The following is a 16,519-nucleotide window of genomic DNA, read 5'->3' as shown; positions in this document are numbered from 1 at the left end:
GCAAGAACATCAACAGCATCGGGGATATCAACGGAGAAATCATCAGCAGAAGCGAGGAGTTTGTTGAAACCTCTGTAAACCTCAGGGGGATCAATGACATGAGCATAAAGGGTAGAGAGGAGAAAAGCAGCCATTTCTTTCTCCTTGTCATGTCTATCCATAGCCATGGAGACTAATTTCTTGACAAAATAGTAACGGTACTCAGGCATGCCAAGCTCCTTGAGTTCATTAGCAACGGAGACAACATCATTGGTGCCAAAGTATTCCTCGACAATAATAGTGGCCTTCTTTTTGTACTCAGTTAAATCAGCGTCCAAGCTTGCTGGATCGGAATTATGTCCATTGCCCGCCTCCTGATTCCATCAAGTTAGTATCTCCTTGCTTGTATAAATAGAAAAAAAAAAAAAGAAACACACCACAAGTAGAGAGAGAGAAGAGAGTCACACACACACACCTCAGGGGTATCAAAATCATCATCTTCACTCCCTTGCTCCACTACTGCATTAGTGAGAACAAAATCCAAAACACATAGTATGTATATCAGACGATGACATAACACAACAAGACCCTCTAAGTTAACCAAATAATAATAATATAAAACAACAGAAGAAGAGAGGAAGTAACAAAAAAAAGAAAAAAAAGGCGAGACCTTTAATAAGAGGAGGAGGAGGAGGAGGAGGGGAAGAAGTAGTATGTGTATGACTCTTGAGTAAATCCGCAGCCATGTTGGGCTGTGGGAATTGAGAAATGCAGGAAGGATCCGTTTTCTCCTCCATAGAAGAAGAAACTGTAACTTGTTGTTGTTCTTGTTGCTTGTTAAACTCCATTCTCTTTCGAATCCTTCTTGCCAATTCCTCAATTTTGTTTTTTTTTTCTTTTTTTCCCCACACGAGAGAGCCCTTCAGATCAAAAATCAAAATCACCATAGAGTTTAGTTTCTGCATTCTTATCTTTCTAAACGGATCAGTCATAAACAACACAAAACTAACAAATTCAACGGATTCAATCAAATATATATAACACACACCAAATCTTGGATTCAGGTCAAATACATCGATCCAGGAACCGTCACAGAGAGAGAGAGAAGAGCAAAAAAAAAAAAAACCGCAAAAGAGGATCCGATTCCACGAGGATTACTCTCTCTCTCGGATCGGATGATAAAAGCGAATAATTAAATTTAAAATAAAACGTACTCGGAAAAGGAGGCTCGGCCAGAGAGAGAGAGAGTGCTACAGCGACGCCGGCGATGAAGCAGGCGTCTCTGGAGTCGAGATCGAACACGATGATGAGATAGAATTTAATTTTAATTAATTAATTAATTATAGTTGCTTTTTCCTCTGCTCCGTTCTGTAACTTATTTTTTTTTTTCCTTTTTTTTAATAGTATGAATTTAATTTTATTTTTGTTAAAAAAAAAATCAATAAATAAGCCTCTCTAATCAAAAAAAAAAAAAAAAAATGCTTTCCCCCGTGAAATTTGCTTACCTCTTTTGAGTATTTTACGCTCCTTCACTCTCTCTTTTTCCTTAATTACATAGCTAAATTATATTCTTCATGCTTATACACTTTTGTACTCTCATTGCCTAGATAGAATAAAATCAGATACCTATTCTTTTGTATAAAAAAAATTAGAAGCTTTCGAATAACAATCAGAGAGACCAAAAGAAACAAACCATGTTTATTTTACTAAAATAGTAGAAGCTTTCGAATCCAATTATGATGATTTTTAGAGTTGGTTTATCTGGTTATGTTGAACCGATGGTTTATATAAATTGTACAAGTAGTACAACATTCATTTCACAAATAAATTAAGGGTGAAGTGTTACATATTTAGATCGTTCTAAACCCGTATCAAATTAAAGCTCTAACAACTAAAAAAAAAAAAAAAAATTCGACTATATATTCGAGATTGATTAAAAGGCTTTTCAAACTGACGGCTGGATCACCCACGTGGAAGAGTGAAGGTTGCGAGTTGTGGAGTTACCTTTGAGAACGATGCTACAAAAACGCAGCATAACCCCCAAAAAACATATTAAGGAGTTTATTATGCTTAATCCAATCCTTATAGTAATTTCAGTTTCTATTTTTGTGCGCTTGACTCTCTATCTATCGTGGGTTTAATATGTATCCATTGTGAAGTGTTTGTATTCCATAATTGTTCTTTGTCTTTAAAAAAAAACAGATTATTAGACTCAAATGGAGATTTAACCTTTTGCCCCATATAACCATAGAAAGCGAGATAGAATCATAGAATAGACACATTCGCGATTTGGTTGAAAATTTTCTTATGGTATGTTGTACTTGCTATGATGGATAAAGCAAATTTGATTATATTTTTCTAACGATATGGTCTAATATTTGAGCTTAGGTTCACGATTTTCACTAATAGAAGATGTTTTAAATTAAAAATCCCCTTGGTTACATAGCCACAAATTTAAGAAACAATCTTCAATTTTGTCAATTTATGTTTTAATTTCATTGAGAAATTTAATTCATGGTAATACAAACATTTTACAAATGACACGCTTCCAATATCTTTATTTAGATTTAAGATTTTTTCGTGATTAGCTATAATTTGTAAGGTTAATTCATCAGTGTCCAACCTTATTTGTCGCCATTTGACATTAAGTTTCCTTTGGCCATATGTTTAAATTTAGCTAAAGCCATAAACAATAAAAAGTAACCACACAAACAAACTATAACTATTCTACTTCGATGCCTTTAGATTCATATTACTCCAAAAAAGATTTCTTCTCACGTAACATAATGAATCATCTTATAGTTTTCATGTTAGTTATTTCTATGTATTTTGGGTTTAGCGAGGCAATAAAATGCGAATAAGTTCTGATAGGATTTCAAAACAAGCTCGGCCCTGGTCGTACCCTCACTGTTAGACATGATTTAAGGACCCAAATTTTGAAATTCAATGAAAGACCATCCGTCTTTAGCTTCATACAAAAGCCGCCTACACCGGGTTTAATACGTTTTGATTTGTATCACGAAGGACAACAACGACACGGACTTTATTTTATGGAAGTGCCCATAGGACCCAATATACGTCCATGTAATGGTTTACGTATGTGGATCGCTAAAGATGATGGAATTTACCATAACGGGAAATTAGTTGCTAAATGGCAAGTTTAATTTAATTAAAAAAAAAAAATATTAGCTCTGCATTGTAACTAATTTTTTTCTTTTCTTATTACAACTTTTTTGTAATAAATAAATAAGACTCTCTAATAAATAACAATAATAAATAAGTTAGTTTAGTTAAAGATTTCTCTCTCTCTTTTTCTTAAGACGCGAAAAGAGAAAAACAAAAACAAAAACTTTCCGACAGTCCTCACAGTAACGGCGCTGCTCCGGCGCGTTGCTAATCACGATCACCATCATTGGAATCGTCTCATCGATAGTTAGCTATTGAACCAAGTCTCAGTGCCTTTTCTCATCCCAATCATCATGGATCTGGGATCGGAACTGAATGAAATTTCCGGCGATCCTCCTCCGTCGAGTCTCGACCAGAACTCCAATTCCAGACCCGCGTTGGCCTAGCAAGCATCGCTGGTCGGGGTCGGTGTTAACGAATGTGAACCAAGTCGCCGCTTCCTCTGCTCCGGTTCATGCTTCTTCTCAGGTGAGACCTGCAAGGATCCTCTCTGCAGTGGAAGCTATTACTTCGACGGTTTCTTTGAAGAGCTCCTCACCACCGTCTTCAACACCTTTGAACCCGGTACATGGCGAGGCTTTAGTTTTTCCTGATGCGCCGCCGCTAGCTAACGATGTTCTCGGTTTTTTTGTGCCACTGCTGAATGTTGCAAGTTTGGATAAGTCAATTACTTCAGATAAACTAGTATCTTCAAATCTGAAAGGGGCTTGGTCAAAGCCACTTAACTTCTCCACTTCTTCGACCTTTGGAGCGTTTCCTGATCCGAGGCAATCTCACAAGGATTCAACAAAGGAAGATAATATGAGGTTTCCTTGGGTTGCAAAAATGGATCCAGCAGCGAGGAATTTGTACAGAGCAACATCACCGGAGTACATGGAAGATGGAACTCCAAAGGTAACAATTCCAAGTCAGGTAATGTTGCAAGGTCTTGAGAATCAGAAGGAATATATTTTAGGACAGTTCTATAGATGTAGTCCTCCTTCTGGGGGTTTGGTTCATGCAGTAGTCAATAGAATATGGGGTAGAAGGTGTAGAATATATATGTGCAAGCTAGATGATTCTAAGTTTCTCTTCCATATTCCGGATGCTTCAACCAGAACATGGGTTCTTCAAAGAGGATTGTGGCATATTGATGATTGTATGATGTTTGTAGCTCCTTGGTCTACTGCAGATACATTTGATCTCCCTGCCATATCGACTATTCCTGTTTGGGTAACTCTTAAAAATATTCCAAACAGTTTGTACTCAATTCCGGGAATTAGCCATATTGCATCAGGGTTAGGTGCTCCTATGGCTACTTACAAATCAAGACTGGACCCTTCACTAATGGGTGAGGCCAAGATCTTGGTGGAAGTTGAGTTGAGTAAAGCTTTTCCTCCTAGGATTGTAGAAGCAGATAAAAAGATAATATTTCAATGGTTGATGTTGAATATGCTTGGATTCCAGCTAAATGTGCAGGTTGTGGACAGTTAGGGCATAAGGTTTCCCGCTGTATGCAACCACATTTGCCAAAGGCAAGTCCCACCAAACTTGCATCCAATGAGGTCGTCACTCAAGTTGAGAGTTTAGCTGCTGCTACAGTTTTGGATTCACCAAACACTAATAAACAGGAGCCTCCAATTGTTGTTATTACCGCAAAATCAGTAACCCAACTAAGTACAGCCTTAGATATTGAGGCTGGCCCAATCCAAGTCATAGGTCAAAGCTCCAAAGAGGTAGAATGCCACCAGAATGATGAAGTTGAAGATGTAACTGAGGCGATATGCACAGTTGAAAAAGCTTTGGAAGGTGTAGGCACAAAGAATAATGAGATTCTAAGTGATTGTGAGATAGGAAATGTGCTTGCTAAAAACAGGTTCAGCCGTTTGGGTTCCTCTTTTTCAGATGGGGATTCACTTCCTTCAGATGGAGAGTCAGCTGATTCAGATGGGTCCGACAGTGAGTCCGAAATGATGGATCATATGACTCCCTCCGGGCAAAGACTACTGCGAGAGACCGGTTCAACCGTCCGTTAAAGCTAAGGAGGTGCAAGAGTCCTCAAATGCTCGAGGAAGAGGTAACTGTGGACGCGGAAATCGTGGCCGCAGAAATCGTGGCCGCCATGGACGTGGCTAGTTATCCTCTCTATAATGAACTAAGAAGTCAACCGAAGCGGAAGATTCGGTTACTAAGTTTATATTTCGTGTAATATTGTCTTACGGCTTCATTGTTGTAGTGTTTAAAACTGTATGACTTAGGTCATAGCTTTTTTAATTTTAATAGAAAAGAAAGGTTAAAAAAAATAAAAATAAATAATAATAATAATAATAAATAAGTTAAAAAGTACTCTTTCCCTGTAATTTGCTAATTACACTTTTGTAGTCTCATTGCCTAAATAGAATAAAATCAGATACCTATTTCTTTTGTATAACAAAATTAGTTGCATGTGTATTTTTTTGTGTGTATATCAACCCATATAGATATAACTATATCAAACAGAAGTACTTCCTATCAAAAGATAGATCCAATAATCGAACATATATCATCACTTCATGTTCTTCAAATATTATAGTGAATTATGCAGCTTCATACATAAACTCACTATTTAAAACTATTTTTCTCATAAACTCACTAATTCAACATAATCCATTAATTGTTTCCCAGATCAACTCACTCTCTAATCATATCTGTGTGTGTATGATGTTGTGCTCAGGAACCATCATCGGCTTCTTGGTCGTCCTGCTTGTTATCGCTAGCTGTATAAAACAAAAAATTAAGCATCGGAAGAAAACTGAGCTCCGACAAAAGTTATTCAAGAAAAATGGCGGTGGCATGTTACCATCAGATGTAGATGTCATTATCTTCACTGAGGAAGCCATAAGGAAGCATTAATGGGTTACGATGAGAGCAGGATACTGGGCGAGGGAGGCCAGGGAAAAGTCTACAAAGGGACATTGTCAGATAACTCTATAGTTGCTATAAAGAAAGCTCGGCTTAGAGACAATAGCCAAGTAGAGCAGTTCATTAACGAGGTGATCGTACTTTCACAAATCAACCACAGAAACGTGGTCAAGCTTTTGGGATGCTGTCTAGAGACCGAGATTCCCTTATTGGTATATGAGTATATTCCGAGTGGCACCCTTTTTGATCACTTGCATGGTTCCATGTTCGATGCTTCCCTTACATGGGAACACCGTCTGAGGATAGCTGTAGAAGTGGCGGAAACTCTTGCTTATCTTCACTCATCTGCTTCTATTCCAATCATCCACAGGGATGTGAAGACGGCTATGTGGAGAAATTATCCCACATCTGATAGATGTGAAGAGACTTAAGTAAAATATAAAGGGTTATGGTCTCTCCACTCATTGCCAATTGGTTTTGAGTTGGAAGCCCATAGTAAAGCCCGAGTTTAACATGGTATCAGAGCCTACACACGCTGACCTGTTAATTAATCCGGCCCGGATAGAGGTCCGATCACCCCAGTAATTGATGGCCTAAAGGAAGGCCCAATTCCATCGAGATAGCTGAAAAAAATATAGCATTATCTCGAGGGGGCGTGATGGACGGCTAGAATAGCCATTATCTCGAGGAGGCTTGTGGAGAAAAGATCCCACATCTGATAGATGTAAAGAGTAATATATAAAGGGTTAGGGCCTCTCCAATCATTGCCAATTGGTTTTGAGTTGGAAGCTCATAGTAAAGCCCGAGTTTAACAGGCTAGCGTCCTACTGGATGAAAACTTGACTGCAAAGGTAGCTGACTTTGGGGCATCAAGAATGATCCCGATGGATAAAGAGCAACTCAAAACTATGGTGCAAGGCACTAGAGGCTATCTTGATCCGGAATACTACGACACAGGGTTTCTTAGTGACAAGAGTGATGTGTTTTCTTTTGGAGTAGTCCTCATGGAATTGATCTTAGGTCAAATTCGATGGTGCTTTGAACGGCCACAACAGTCAAGACATCTGGTGAGTTACTTTGTTTCTGCCACAAAAGAGAATAGGTTGCACGAGGTTATCGACGGGCGAGTGATAAACGAGGTTAATCAGAGAAAGATCCAGAAATCTGCAAGAATTGCTGTTGAGTGTACGAGACTGATGGGAGAGGAAAGGCCAAGGATGAAAGAAGTAGCTTCAGAGCTAGCGGCCTTGAAAGTAAAAACAACTGAACATAAGCTGTCCGTTTAGAATCCTGATCAGGAGACTGAGCACTTGCTTGGTGTTCACATCATATATGAACAAGGCGATACTAGTAGCAGTGGATCAAGACTGTACCATGGTCGGACACTGTAGCTGGCCGCTGAATATAAATAAATCCGTCCAGCTCTGACAAAATCACACACGTATGTCTCTTTTGTTTGTAATAAATATAGAAGCCACTTCTTTGTCGCTTATCACTTCTCAGTCTTCGTCTCAGTCTTCGTTAAACATCTATATAAAAAAAAACATGTTTCAAGAACTTTTGTTATGCTTTGAGCCTTTGATCATCAATAAACATTAAGGTATGCGAAGCCACCTTTTGGTCACCAACACAAAACTATCGCATGGGCTTATAGAGCGGTCGAGTTGAGTTTTTCGCCACTGTTAGTTGTCACTGCTCTGACTTCTCTGTTTCTATGGATTTGCTTTGTAGTATCTTATCCCTTCCGATATAAAACACTAAACAATTAAGAATTTTTCAAAATGAATTCTACAAATTTTCGCTATACTTTGTAAATAGTTGGGCTTAAAATAGGCCTCAAATTTCCTCTTCTGTGCCCAAAGTTTCAGGGATTATATCAAACAAAAATAAACTCGTTTATTTACTAACAATACTAGAAGCTTTTGAATCTAATTATGATGATTTTTAGAGTTTGTTTATCCGGTTATGTTAAAACATAAGGAGTTTATTATGCTTAATCTTTTTTGTAAGTTCAGTTTCTATTTTTGTGAGCTTGACTCTATCTATCGTGGGTTTAATATGTATCCATTGTGAAGTGTCTGTACTCCGTGATTGTTCTTTGTCTTTTAAAAAAAAAACCTTAATTTGTTCTTTGTCTAATACAAATTAGTTGGCAAACCCAAAAATTAAGTTTCTTACACATAGATATAAACTTAAGAAAGAGAAGAAAGCCGCGAAAGGAAAAAACAGTGTGATGATTATAGTCTAAAATCATAAAAACAGTGTGATGATTTTTAGAGGACGCAACATGGAATGAGAAGAGCCACACGACATGTGCTTAGTCACGTTAAGTTAAGTGGTCTTTGCAGTGTTGGGTTTGGTGGAATCTTAGGGCGGTTAGGTCCCTTGTTGACTGCGACAAATTTTTATTTTCTTTTGATAGTTATCAAATTTTCAGATATATATTATATGGTGTGGAAGATTAAAAAACCTATTGGATGGACCCAATAAGTTGAACTCGATATATATCTATCTTCAATCTTAAATTATGATAATTAATCATTATTCCTTTTTTTTTTTGTCACAAATTAATCATTATTCCATGATCAGCCTTTTTAAGTTTTCATATGGGATAATTATCGTATTTCGTCCATCAAATTTGTCATTTAATTACAATATACTAAAACGACAATTTCATGTCAAACAGGTGTTATAATCACTGATATAGTGAAATACTATACTCTATATGTAAGTTTATGTACAAGTCAATCCGTACGTAAAATTACGTTAGAAGATTCAATTTGTTGCATTAGTCATAATCCTTGTAGAAATCTTTTCTTTCCTTGCTGCTTGCTGGATTGATTTACATAACATGGAGATGATAACCCCTATAAAGCTTAAAACGAAATAAAAAACCAGAAAACAAAAAAAAACCATAAAGCATATATAAGAAGACCACATTCATATATCACATTATCACATAAGAGTTTTTTTATCGCGAAATTTATTTTTTCTTTCTAATATGCATGTGCAAAGACTTTTTTAAGAAATTCTGGGGAGATTTATAGTACGAGTGACGACGAGTCGATTCCACTTCGTTTTTAGTGCTGTCTTGTTCACGCATGCATGCGGCTGTTAAAACCGACCACAAAACTCCTGGTCTGGGTTCTAAAATGGGATAATAATTCTTATGATTTTGTTTTACTGGTCTTTTTTAGATTTTAAAGCTTATATCGGAGGATTATACGATTCATAAAGTATGTGCATCGATAAGTTTTCAATTGGTTTACACAATTTCGATACCAATATCAACCATGCATATGCATGCAATAATTTTTCGCATTGTTCATATACTGATGTGTTTTTCTTTATTCTATTCAATTTATAAACATATATTGATATATAGATATATAATTTTGTAATTACATGGGAATTTGGGATTGTAAACTATTTATTACGTATTAACTAAATATCCAAAAAATGAACCATATTTTAATTAATATATAAATCTCAATATCAAACACCATCATTTAAGCAAAAGAATCTTAATTATTATCACGAGACAAAGTAATAACGATAGATACTAGTGAAAATTTTGTAAGTTATATATATATACCAATTAAGTTAAACTTGTACAAAAATAAAATGATATTTAGGATAAACAAAGACTAATCTAATTCTAACTTCAAAATATATAACTTTTTGTATAGATTTTTTAGTGGTAATTAGTATTTATATGTACCAAATCAGAATCGATCTTTGATCTTAATCAACAAAACGACACCACAAGCACAAGAGTAGGTTATGCTTCCCTTTTAAAGCTGTACCAACAAGAATCGCAAATCAGCAAGTTGATATTTCATCCATAACTTATATTGATGTATATATAAAGCATATATTCGAACTTGACAATATATTTATCAAATCAAAAACAAAACCGAACAAAAATGAAAAACCTAAAGTGCGTTGGCAGTGGAATGTTTTGTTAACTTCGGAAAAAGATCAACATAACGAGGAATATATGATCAATAAAAGACAAAAAAAAAAATTGCAGTAACAAATCAAATCATGACAATATGGAACGAAATAGTAATACTGAAAGGATGGTGAAACGAAATTTATTCTTATGATAATACATATATGTAATCGAACCAATCGTAGTTGTTATTAAATTCGGGAATTTAGAAAATGGGCATTTTTCTCTCTTTTTTATTCTTTTATGTGGCCAATAATTGAGAATATTGGAATTAGAATTCCACAAAACTTTTCTTTACTATATATTATTAATTATAATTGTCGTTGTTGTGCTTGTTGGGGTGGGTTCGAATCAAAACATATCATTCCCATGTATCGCTATTATCCCATACCTTTGACAATATTATGATCATGTCATTTGTGCCCAATATCATCTTCATTTTTAAACATCACATATATAGTATATGCATATATCTCTCGCTCTCTCTGTCTGTACGTATGTGATTTATTACATAAGAGATACGCATACAACCAAATTATGACTATCGTAGATAGCATATTTAGTTAACAATTTGTTGCAATGGTTCTCATCAATTTTGAGATGCATTTTTATATAGATCTTTTTATAGGGTGTGTGTGTGGATCGGATTTGTAAATGTAGATGCATGTAAGGCACTATACCAAACAAGTGTTGATTATTCCCGCAATCCTTGGGGCCAAATTCTTCACGGCATCTTTTGTCGTGAAGTTGTGTCTGTGTGTGCATTATTTTTCTTACCTATCCCTTTTTCACACAGTCACTCGTACACGCACTTACCCTTGCGGAATATGATTAGTAAAAAGAGCACTAAGATTCATATGTACATGTGATTCTTATAGATTTACAACAAATTTATCCTAAATAATTCATTAAAATATATATACATATATATATACACACTAGATATGACAACAGAAATGAGAATGTTAAGAATATGAAAAGGGAAAAAAGAAACAAAATGGGTTAAAATACGTTTAAAGGGTTTTATGTATGTCATTGTACTGAACTATTGCAAGATGCATTGATCCACATGATTTTATGAGGCTCGGATGGTTTCTCTTTGTTACAAAATATACTTCGACTAATTATAATATGCCATCAGTTTGACTCGTGATCAAGGTCTCTAATTTAAAATGTAAATCATAGTAAAATCATGAATAGTTCTTAATATGTATATCATTAATAACTTCAAATGTAAAATTTACTCACTTGGCGTTGCGTATTTTTGTTTTGTTTCTAGACTAGTAGTGGTTTTTGTGTTTTTTTTTTTCTTTTCAATTGAATTTGATTAGAATACTCTTTATATAGAACAGTTTCTTTAGATCTCTATTAGAAAATTTGGTAAATGGGTTATTCCTCAGCTACATTCACCCTGCAGGGATTAGTCGGGTGATAAGATAATTAAAAACAATAATCACTAATGATTATGAAAAAACACATGATGAAGTAACTTATTCGAACATGGCTGAATATGAAAAAATAAAGTTAAGAAAGTAGATTAAAAAGCTATTTTGTTTTGTTCTAATGTATGACTATATAATAAATTCGATGCCCATGATGAAAATTCGTTTCTATATAACTTATCTGGATATTTTAGCCATTCCCAGCATCGTCCAAAAGTGAGAAATTATATGTGCATCATGTGCTTAACTAGATTTGATTTATTCCATGAATTATTAATCAAAATAAGACTAGATGAATGATGAATCTCTAAGAAATAAAGAAATATACAAGTGGAAGAAGGGTTATGATTCTTGTGCTCAAGTGACTTTGGAGTCTATTTGAGCATGCCTGTGGCTGAGTGAAAGGATACCGTATTACGAGTAACACCCGGCTCGACCAGTTTTAACATGGACCGTATATTAGCAAGTGGTGGAGACCGCAATCCCACTTGGGCCAATGAACCGGACAGTGATGATCCTCTTTCAAACTTGAATTTGAACTCTTTATATATTCTTCTTGATCGGGATTCGGGAATAATTGGTACCATACTTTATATATATGCCAAACAATACTCAAAAAAATATTCTGGAAGATATGTAATTCAAATTGATCAAATATCAAATTAAAGAAGCTTTTCTTTTTACGTTTTTGGGGCGAATTAAGTTATGCAAAAATACCCTCAAGTAAGGAATTATTTTCAACACATTTAATGTTACCAAAATTTGTACTTTAATGATGATTATCCAGTTTGCCAAAAAAAAAAAGAAAAAATTACTGCATTGTATTTCTGCATTCAATAATAGTTTGTATGTATATTTCAGTGCGTTTTTCCAGTATTTCATACTGTAGCTCATATTTTGGTCAATGAATAATATGAATCTTTGCAAGCAATACTTTCTAGTAATCAACTGAATTTCTTGACGACAATAAACTCACCTAGACTGTATTTTACAAGTTTACTACTTTACTGACGTCGGCTTGTGATTGAATCATAAAAAAATGGGTTGGGTGGATATCTTTTAGGAGAAAACAAAAGTGTGGGTAGGTGATCTACATCATCGTCAAATATTTGGGTCAATCTGAAATTATACCTTTTGAGAAAAGAACAAAAGAAAATATTAGGAAAGAGTAAAACATTTTTTTGGAATTTTGACGATTAAGACCCTAGGTGGATGACCTCGTGGCTCTTGGCGTTGAGAAAGTGTGCGTCAACCTCATATGATACATACAACAGTGTTTTGAACAACCTCAAATATATATATAACGTATAAATTAAATAGATAGTGTAAAGTTTAATAAATTATAAGAAATCCAGCTAGGGTTTGCAATACAAGCTTTTGGATGCGAAATCTGTGACCTTCTAGAGAAACCGGACCAAACATTTATATGTGCCATACCCTTTTTCTGGCCATGGTATATTGGGGTAATATCCGATCGTTATTTGTTAGGTTTGAATTGATTTATAAATTCAGGTATATTTTGATTGATGATTTAATAGTGAGTCATTACGTGAAATATCTATCAACATTTAAAACATAAATTAAAACTGCAATTTTTTTTTTTTTTTTGTCAAACCTATGAGACGAACCTAGCTAACAAATGTTCGTGGTAACTTGCGTGCATCACTATTAGGGAATATTATGATAGAATATATGTCTCACATTTCAGGACCATATGCATGTTTGTGGTGTAATATTGGGTCGGATCTTCAAGCTGCTATTATGAGACCGGTTGTAGCATATGCTTTCAGCGGGTAAGAGAACACGCTTACCACAGTTAAACGAGAATTACATGTCTTTCCGTATGAAATATTTTAATATTGCATCATCTCTTAATGGTCATGATTGTGGCTCGCCTACAAAAGCTCTTGTTCAAGTGACATTACGCTAAAGTAGCAATAAGGTTGCATATAATTTGTGTGTGTCGGCCAAAAAAAAAAAAACCAATGTGACCAGAGAGGGTGGAACGGTGAAGAAGAGTAAAATATAATCAATCAAGTAATGACCATCCTAGCCAAATCAACGTTCGAGATTTCTTTGACCGGATTGGATCCGCGTGAAAGGTTAATTAATTGAAATGAAAATGAAGTTTAAGGAACATGGAGTTAGTTAAGGAGTAGTTGTTAATAAATTCAATGGACCCTAGAAGTTGTGGCCTTCTCGGCCGGGCTCGGACCAGACATAAGACAGCCAAGCCGACCCACGTCTAACCCCAAAATCTCTTGGTTGTGTATCTTTCAGTGCGAAACAACTCAATATGGTTTATGTAACACGTGGCCAACCATATATTCCCCAAATTCATAAATAAGGTCATTCTCTTATTTTTCCCTTTTTAAAGTTATTTACATTTCCGATTGAAACTGGTAACTGTCGTAATTATTCTCCATGCCCCATCTCTCACTAGACTAGCCATTTTTGATTTTTCATTACATTTCACTTTTTATTTCTGTTTAATGTTTTTAGAAAGAATTTTCTTTTCACTGTCGAGGAAAACCCTGACTTAAAAGTAATGGTTTAACTTGTAATTCTTATATGGTTTGAGAATTTATCGACAATATGACTGACAATGCTTTTTAATTTGGTCTACTATATATATTCTTAGGATGAATAATTTTTATAATGCATATTCAGGAAATAGTTTATGAAGAGTAATGTGTATTACAATTAGATTCTTTAATATTTTACTAATATTTATTTACTTTTTTCTAAAATTATTCCTTTGAGCTGTGCATGGTGTGATTCTGTCATCTAGAAGACCAAGTTGCCCAACATGATGTAATAAAAAACTCTTTGGATACACAGCCTTAAATACTAATTTGTTTTTTCCCCTTATTGGAATTTTTTTTTGGTGTCGTAATGTCATATTCTCAGTTCCATCAAATTAATACGTTACGTTGAATCTTACAATCATATTAAATATCTGCTGAGGTAAGATAAGATAATAAATAGCCTTACTCTTATTATTTTTAACACAATAACTAAAAAATATAAAAGTTATATGAGTTCTTCATCCAACCCACTCAAATAATCTGAATTTGATTTTTTCGTCAATTTTAATTTTATTGGGTTACATAATTGCATGATTTATAGAGGTTCATTACGGTTCATATATACATATACATAGGTAAAAATAAATATAGTGTTATAAGTCCTTAAATTCGTAATGTTTTAAAGCCAACTAAAAATATCTATTACTTTTTTAAATATATACTGCTTATAAGTGGAATTAGCTGAAAACCATACATTTGACTTATCAATATATATTTCTCATTAATTAAATGTTTAAATAAATAAGATATAGTACAAAAAAATATTTGAATTCATTTAATTTTTACTCTCTTGCAAAACTAGGTTGCCAATCTGTTGATTTCTATGTTGAGTCTGTATCAAAGCCACCCTGGCTTGTGGAATCACTCAGTAATAACTCTGGTTAAATATATAATTTCTTTGCATAAAAAAATAAAAATCATGTAATTTTTACTTAGTCGTTGATTAATTAGTGTATAAGATTGATGAACTTACTAAATCTATATTGCTTAATAAAATTCATTTTATTTTGCTAGAAGAAAAAACCTAATTTTTTTTTTGATTTTTTTTAAAAAAATTTGAGTAGGAAAATTTAAATCAGTGTGACATAAGCAAGACAGAGAACTAAATGTTTGGCTAGTCAGAAGAGAATTTGATTTTGCATACGTTTTTATTTTTAGAAAATTTGTCCCAACTTTTTTACTATAATATTTGTAGTGATAATATACTAGGTAGTAACCCGTGCTACAGCACGGGACAAATATTTCAAATAAATTTTAAATTCGTAAAATGACTAATAATTATATTTACTTTAGAATGGGAATGCACGTCCCGTCCCGTCCCATCTCCACATGTTCCAACCCATCTTCTCTCGTCTCGTCTCGTCTCATCCCATCTCGTCTCGTCTCATCTCATATCGTCTCGTCTCGTCCCATATCCATCCAATTTTTTTTTGTCTTACGTTCGTTCTCTTTTAAATAATTATCCATTAGACAATGTTTATTAAAAGAGATTGGGTAAAAATTAGATGGGATACCAAATTTCTCGTTGAATATTTTTTTTGTTAGTTAGTTGAAACTATCCAAATAATTATAGTTTTAAAAAAGTATATAATTGTTTTCAAAAATACCAAATTTTCAAAGTGCTCGTTCCAAAGTGGTTAATTAACTGTCGCATAATAAATTCTTATCCAAATTAGTGAAAGCTTGACACTTGAATTTTTCTACCAGTATTTTTTTGATTTTGTACTTTTATCTAAAATTTCTTTCCCTTTTTTAAAAAAAATTGTTCAATATATTGATTTTCACTATTTGAATTACCTGTTTCAGTTTACATATACTATTTCTTGTCTTAATACCATAAATATACAGAAAATTTTCTCAAAATTTAATTATTATTTCTTTAAGTATATGTAGTAAATTAAATTAAATTAATTTAATTATTAGTTTTTGGCTAGGTAGTAACCCGTGCTACAGCACGGGACACAATATTCAAGTGTTGACTAAGAATTATATTAATCCAGGTTTTGTAGCAAAGTTGTGTTGTTTTCATGTGATTATTTTTAAAATAAACCTAAACGTATTTACTTTGGAATAGGAAATACGTCCTTTCATGTCCCATCTCCTCACATCCCAACTCATCCCCTCTCGTCTCATCTCATCCCGTCTCGTCTAGTCCCGTCTCGTCCCGTATCAATCATAATTTTTCGTCTTATGTTCGTTCTTTTTTAAATTATTACTCGCTACACAATGTTTACTAAAAGAGATTGGGTAAAAAATAAAAATGGGATACCAGAGTTTTTCTTTGAATATTTTTTTATTTAGTTAGTTGAAATTATCAAAAAAATTATAATTTTCAAAAACTATATATCTGTTTTCAAAAATACCAAAATTTTAAAATTGCCTGTTCCAAAATAATTAGTTACATGTCGCATCCATATCAAAATTAGTGAAAACTTAACATTTGAATTTATATACTTATATTTTTTAATTTCCTATTTTTATCTAAAATT

The 16,519-nt window shown here is 33.9% G+C and overlaps 1 protein-coding gene and 2 pseudogenes across 1 annotated transcript; 2 read left to right on the top strand and 1 right to left on the bottom strand.

Moving 5' to 3' along the window:
- On the bottom strand, positions 1–1,394 carry LOC104756621 (programmed cell death protein 4; the record flags this gene model as incomplete). The annotated part of the gene is given in 4 exon segments (XM_010479232.2): positions 1–353; positions 455–498; positions 650–899; positions 1,194–1,394. Coding segments are annotated over 3 exon segments (575 nt in total), but the record flags the coding sequence as incomplete, so codon positions are not given.
- On the top strand, positions 3,266–5,548 carry LOC104756620 (annotated as a pseudogene).
- LOC104756619 lies at positions 5,798–7,523 on the top strand (annotated as a pseudogene).

The sequence above is a fragment of the Camelina sativa genome, chromosome 17, assembly GCF_000633955.1.
Source record: "Camelina sativa cultivar DH55 chromosome 17, Cs, whole genome shotgun sequence".
Taxonomy (NCBI): domain Eukaryota; kingdom Viridiplantae; phylum Streptophyta; class Magnoliopsida; order Brassicales; family Brassicaceae; genus Camelina; species Camelina sativa.
This window is presented reverse-complemented; position numbering and strand designations above follow the sequence as displayed.